Consider the following 7,546-nt stretch of genomic DNA (forward strand, 5'->3'; position numbering starts at 1 on the left):
GAAAAGGAGAGGAAATGTGGGTTTTATGATTCTTAGTTGTGCAAAAAATTAAAATTTAGAGATTTTGAAAGAGGTCAACTTGAATTAAATGGGGTGATACCTTGATTGGTACAATTAATACTAAGAGTTTTAAATGGGTGTGAAGAAAATAAAAAGCTTGAAAAGTCAAGTAATGAAGATTTAAAGCTAATTGATGGAAAAATAGATACGGAATTTGGAGGTATAAAAGAGAGATTCAAATCTTGATTTTGTTAAGGATATTTTTGGGTATATGAATGAATCTTTTCTATAGCATTCCATTCTTCATCAAAGGGGTGCAAGAGAACTTTATGTCTAAAAGTTTTATGCTTAATTCTAATGAGGATTTCATCCATGACAAAGAAAAAGTAAAATTATTTTCAGCTTAAGATTTTTTTGTATGTATGAAATTCAGATTCACGGTGTACGAGTTGCATCAATAGTTTTTCAATTCAAGTTGCAGTTATAAAACAAACAGGAAATAAAGGAAAGAAGGAGAATCAAGGGATACCCAACAATCACAGATAAAAATCAGACAAATTCAAAAAAAATAAATTTTTTATATTTTTTATACAATCAAATTTTTCTTTTACTTTTGAAACTCTAAATCAATAGTGTTCCAGTAATTTATATTTACAATTTTTAGTAATTTTATAGACATTAAGTAGAATGCCAAACAAATTATGGTTAAAGGCGTTTGAAATTTAGTCATTCTTGAAAAAAAGTCAGAAATTCAATTAATCACGACGGTTGATGTCCATACACGTCGCACACCCACAATATATATATATATATATATATATATATATTGCTTATTAACTAATTCAAATAACTAATATATCAAAATAAAAAATAAAATAAATTAAGGTAATAAAACAAAATATAAAGTAAAATAAAATAAAATTAAAGTAAAGTATAATTAGATAATTAAAATAATTCTATGGTAAATAATTAATCCGTCGAGTCTTAAATATTAAATAATTATTTGGTTTTATCAATTTCAATATTCGTCTGACTAATTACTAAATATCCTCTAAGAAATTAATGTCAAATAATATAAGACTTCAGGATATTACAATTTGATTAATCTTTAGATCTATAAAGAACGTAAGAGACGCGTATCTCAAACAAAAACAAAACGCACATTTCTAACCCATTTAATTGAAAAAATGTATCTTAACTTTTTTTTTTTTATATATATTTATAGAGCTTACATTTTTTTATTGTTTTATTCTTTATTATTTATTGGACCATGTGATTAAAATATTGAACGGTCATGTCATATTGTTTTTATTAAAATTTAGTGAATAGTAATGTTGTGTTATGGTTTTTATTATCATATAAATAATAAAGAATAGCTAAAACAAATTATCGTGATTTTTATTAGTTAAAAAGAAGCGTGAAGCAGAGGAAATTACTATGTCTATATAGTTTTTATTAAATAAAAAGAAATTAGTGAATTATCATGTTATTGTGGACAATTTTTTATAACTATTATTTTTCTTTTAAAGAAGGCACTTTTCCATAATTAAGAAAAAGAAATGACTCAAATATAAATTAAAAAAAAAAAGTATAAAGAAAGAACAAAGTCACATCCGCATTTCAAAATCAAGAAATTGAGGAACGCAAACAGAAAGTGAATATTGGACTTGAAAGGTACTAAAAGGTAATAAGAACCATGAATATAAGGCATGTCACTCGAAAAAGGAAAGTAATAAGAACCATGAACCATGAATATAAGCTTAGATATTGCCCCTTATGAAGGCTTTTGTTTTCATTTTGAGGTTAGCCACCTGCCATGCCATTGATTTTTAATGTTACAGATTTTCTTACCAAAAGCATTCTTAATGTGAAATGAAATCTAACAATCCTCAATATAATAACACTCCCAGACGTCACAAATAAAGTTATATGTCACCTAGAATATCTTTCTTTTGATTAGGTATTTAAAATAGGTTTTCTTTTCCTACCTGGTCTCATAAATGGCTCACCCTTACAGTGCAAACCTCAGATTATTTAGATAACATGCCAGATCGTAACTGCAGGTTAATTTTTTCTGAAATACAAGTTCTGTGCCAACAAAAGCAGCTACAACCATTGATGTGTCCATCCATTGATGACTCCGTCTTAACCAGGGGGCCAGTTCATTTGACGACCCCCAAGGAGATGGACATGAATGTGGTAGACAGACTGACCTGCAAAGAGAAATAAATTAACAATCGGATTAATACATACTGACGCTTGCCTCAATATAGCCGCCATATTCGAATTTAAGAGTTAAATTAAATAGTCATTCTACTTGATGCACGAAGTATAGACATACATCCACTCGGTCCATCATTAATCACAATCCTAAAGCCATTTTCAAGTCCTTCCAGCTTAGCAACAAGCTTGGCAGTGTAAAGTAGGCGACCAAGAATATCAACGTGCCTCTCCTCAGCCTAAGAAACACAATGCATATGAAATACTTAAAAACAGATAGCGCAAAGATAAGGTCATGCACACCGTCAAAAAGGGGGCAACAAATTGCTCAATTTCATTACAAATAGATAGCACAAAGACAAGGGTTTTCAAGTGGATTAGCAACAACAGTGGGTTCAGATAAGCAAAAGACACGGCTCTTCCAACGTAATAATATATGTAATATGTAAACTTGAAGGTTGCTACTTGCATTCACATGCATCTATCCGTAAAGTGTTATGGAGGGAATTTCTGAACTAATGGAAGGCTTAAATAGTATACAAATTTTTAGGATAAAAGGAAATAATGGAGAGTCTAGTGACAATATATGAGGTCCTGGCCAGAAACCTATGGCTTCCATTCACCACATACATGCTTGTTCACTGTGTAATCTCCATGAGTTAAATCAAACACCATAGATATGTGTTGCATGCAGCATCCAAAAATTTTGATGATTTAGTTCAAGCTATTTGGAACTACAATACATTGATATCATAACTGCAAAATGTTTCTGCATATCTTTCTCCAATCCAATGCTAGTTCCCTAATCCAATCATACTGTGATAGTAACTTAAAATTTGTCGACAATTAGCTTCATGCTAAACTGTCATATTATATAGTCTAAGGTGCTTTATTTGAGTTCAGTAATGTACAATATTATTAACAGTGTCTGAGAAAATTTAGCCTTTGCTCAAATCACGGTGGATAAACCTTGGCTTTATTCTACTGAATTTTTACAGTGTTCAGGGCTCAATGAAAGGGTATATAGGGGCTCAATGAGGTGTGTCAAGGGCTCAATAAAGGGCCTATCTTGCAATCAAAGACCCAGTTTCACTACAAAATGGCACCAATCTTGCTGGTTATGCAAGTATATATAAATTTTCTGAATTTCTCACCTTTTGGAACAATACGCTCCCAAGAAACTCATCCAATGAAATCAATGTGGCCTAGCCAATAGGGTAGAAAGATGCCTATTGAAAATATTTGGGTCCTTTATTAGTGCCTTGTTTGTTTCAAACATACCCATTTGTTAAGAAATAAATTGCATATCAGGAAATGATATTTGCTAGAAGATTATTTACTTGGAAATCACAGTTTTTAGTATCTGGTTCACACACCATTAATTATCCAAGATGTGGAATTAGTATTATTATTTTTTATTTTTGTCTGTTCATGAACCATATATATAGAACACAATAATGTTTATACATCTTAGTTTAAGAGCAATTGAATATCATTTAGGTCACTTTATCCTACTTCTACTCAAATTAAACTTTCTAATCACCCTCAATAAGTTGCTTCCTCGGATTGAGGAAGTTGTGGGGCTAGGGAAATCAAGACTTCCGGATTTTAACCCACAAACTTTACCTTCACTTGATTTTAATATGAGTTGTCCAAAACAAACCTTCGCTACTTTCCATTTGTTCTGACTTCATATTTTGTGTGGAATGATCAAGTGATTGAATGCTTCTGCTGTGATATTTTTACGTTACATTTTACAATCAGTGAATACACTGAGAGTTTCTTTTAGCATGCCAATAGGTGAAGCTGTGGTTAGGACACAGAATTACTGGTAGACATTAACATCGAAATATGATATACTGAAATAGTTGTAACAGCTAACAGAGTTGCTACTTAACCAATATTACCAGGTTGGTTTCAGTTCAATAAAAGACCTGTTTGGGATTGTTATTGAATCTTCTTGAACCTTGAGCAACCTTACTAGGTCTTATATGAACCATCACAGTAATGTTTGGCAGGCCCAGTAATAGGATTAATAAAATCAGTCTCTCAGCTTAATTATCAAGAGTAACCAAAAGTGATATAATTAACTAAAGGAGTAGCTGATTCATGCACAATTTCCAGAAAACTATAGCCACTACTATTCAAAGAACAAAAGCAAATTAAAACAGCTATGGGTACCTTTGATAGTCCAGTTAAACCGTCCTTGACTTTGGGAATAATTATAATGTGTATAGGAGCTTGAGGAGATATATCCCTAAAAGCGAGGACCTTAAAGTAAAAAGAGTAAGAATAATTAAAATCAAACAGCAGAGCCTCCTTATCAGATATATATATATATACATATATGATCAGAAGAAACTAAAAACAGTAGAAAAATAATAATAATAATAATAATAATAATAGTAATATAATAATAATAATACTTAAAGGAAAATAAAAGAACAGAAAGAGTTAGTTTGAAGTAGATATAAGCTAGCAAATTTATCATGTTATTGACATTTAATAACAACCATAAACAGCGTTGAGTTAGTAAATATTTACTGACAAATACTTCAAACACAAGAGAAGTGGAGCATATGAAGCCACCAGATTTAGTATGATGCGTTCTCAAAAAATTTAAAAATTACGACAGAATCTGGATTCTGTAATCAAGTTCTAATTTATAAGTTATGAGATCTGACAGCTAGGCGAACAAACCAGTTATATCCCATTTAAGTAGACTAATCATATACGCCCTAAATCATTTCTAATAAATGAGAATACAATTTAAATGGTCCTTTAATCCAAAAGGTGACTCAACTGAAAAGAAAAAATATATATGTACTGATAAAGAAATCAAAAACCAAGACAACTAAATTTAATCAAGAAGGCTCCTTGATGAGAACATATATATATATATATATATATATATATATATATATATGTATAAGGTGAATTATTAAAATTCATGCTTTTAAAGCCTCCTATTATTCAAATCATCATGAGGCTTCAATAAGACAAAATGATATATATATATATATATATATATATACAGAAACCCCAACAAAGTATTCCATAAACAGTAACCTATGGTAGTAAAAATAGAGAAGTGCCCTTTGAATGAAAAGAAAAGGTTACCAGTAAATTAATGAAGGAAACATAATAAACAAAGCAAATAGCAGCTAAGCACCTTATCATCCTCATAAACAATAGTGGAAGGGATTTCCTTGTCGATTATTTTGTCAAATCTACAAACCAAAACAAAAAATTAAAATCAAGTCTGCAAAATAATTATTCATAGAATCGCACAGTACAAGCATACCATCAGACGTACTGCAAATTAGTAAGCATCAGCTTATAAGAAACAATAAAGAATCGACTTTACTCTAAGTAGGAATCAACATTTGAAACATGATAAGGATTAAATTACTCCCACATAAACAATTAATTTAGATCATTCAATAAAATGAGAAAAAAGGAAAGGTAGATAGGGTTACATGGTAGGAGAATCGGAGGGAATAGCAGCAAGAGCAGCCTCTTTCTCGGAAGCCATGATGATGTGAGAGGATAATACGCCTATTCTGCGTTTTATATTCCCCTCATTAGGCCTATTATTATCCATACCATAAACTAATAATTATTGTTTTTATAATACCAAATATAAAAAGAATGGGAAGCTAGACAAACTTTAAAATCTTCTTTAGAGGAGACAAACTTTAAAATTATACTCTGTTTTCTTCTTATAGACTTTTAAAAGATTTTTTAATTTATTTATTTAAAAATAAATTTAGAGTCAACCTTTTTAAAAAATTTAGAAAAAAAAAATGTAGTTGTTAAATATATTTTAAAAATAAAGTTTAATTTGGCTAATTTAGTTATTTTTTAAATTTTTAAATTTTTAACTTTAATTTTTTATATATTTGACTTAAATTAACTCTATTTTAGAAAAAAAGATGGCATGAGAGTTACTCTCTCCTAAAAATAAAAAAAATAAAAAATTTATAATAATTTTAAAAATTAATATTATAATTTTAATAAAATTAATATAATTAAATAATAAGTTGTCATTACTACCATTATTCTAATTGAAACCACTCTCGTTAGAAAAAAAAATAAGAACAATAAAAAGTAAAAAGTAGCAATAATTATTTTTTATTTTATTTTATTTAAATATTAATATATATATATATTTTAATTTAAATAATTTAATTTAGTATATATAATTAAAAGAAATTCTTGTATCCAATCTCTTTTAGAGAGAGTATAATTTATTATTTTATTTTTATAAAATACAGAATTAATTTGAGTTAAATATATAAAAATTTAGACCAAAATATCTATAAATTTAGAAAATGATTAAATTGAATCTGAGCAATAAAGTCATGGCCAAATTGACTCTATTTTTATATTTTATTATTTTTTTAATTTTTATTATTATATAATATATATATATATATATATATATATATATATGTGAAAAATAAAAATAAGTTACCAAAAATATTATTTATTTTTTAATTAATTTAATTTAAAATAAATAATATTATCAATTTAATAAATATAAATTTAATTTAAAAAGTCCAACTCTATTAGAATTTTAATATTAATTATAAATAAAAGCTTATTTTATTAAAAAATAAATAAATAAATATTACATGCATGAAAAACTACTATTATTTAAGTAACTATTAATTATAAAGGAAATAAGAGTGTTTCTTGCATAGTTTCATTGTTTTCACGTACTTTGACTCAAAAAGATAATTCTATTACTTTTAATGAATTACAAGCATTTTGCATAGTGAAACTCTCCAACTAATTAAAGAAAACTAAATAGTTAATATCAACTATAATTTACTATATAAATATGAAATCTAATTTGAAATTAATTGAAAAATAAAAATAATGCGAAATATAAATTACTTTACAGCCATAGAACCGGTAGTTCTAAGATAAAAAAATATGTTAACGTATTAGATAATAAGGTGTTACTATATTAGAACTATTTAATTATTTGGACATGAAGTAATTAAATTTAAATCCTAAAGCTTTTCCATGGAGCATCAATAACAAATAGAAAATTAAAATCTATGTGAAAGAATAAATAACTCCTCATAAGCTCTTGACATTCATAATGATGAAAAGTTCATAATAAAACTCTAAACAAATATTATTGATAGGTTTAGACCAAATAATGGCAAAACAGAAAAATCCAATTTGAGAAAGTTTAAATTTTGAATGTTGAATTTTAGTTCTTATAACTAAATATAAATGTATTTGAACCCAATATAAAACGAAAAGATATAATAATAATAATAATAATAATAATAATAATAATAATAATAAT

The 7,546-nt window shown here is 27.3% G+C and overlaps 1 protein-coding gene across 1 annotated transcript; it reads right to left on the reverse strand.

The window, feature by feature from the left end:
• Positions 1–1,730: 1,730 nt before the first annotated feature.
• On the reverse strand, positions 1,731–5,855 carry LOC8270527 (14 kDa zinc-binding protein). The gene is made up of 5 exons (XM_002520540.4): positions 5,700–5,855; positions 5,393–5,450; positions 4,402–4,491; positions 2,342–2,459; positions 1,731–2,213 (listed from the first exon to the last, which is right to left on the reverse strand). Exons 1-5 carry the CDS (start codon positions 5,822–5,824, stop codon positions 2,146–2,148), a joined length of 459 nt encoding a protein of 152 aa, XP_002520586.2. The 5' UTR covers positions 5,825–5,855; the 3' UTR covers positions 1,731–2,145.
• Between the last annotated feature and the right edge of the window lie 1,691 nt (positions 5,856–7,546).

The sequence above is a fragment of the Ricinus communis genome, chromosome 10 (assembly GCF_019578655.1).
Source record: "Ricinus communis isolate WT05 ecotype wild-type chromosome 10, ASM1957865v1, whole genome shotgun sequence".
Lineage (NCBI taxonomy): Eukaryota > Viridiplantae > Streptophyta > Magnoliopsida > Malpighiales > Euphorbiaceae > Ricinus > Ricinus communis.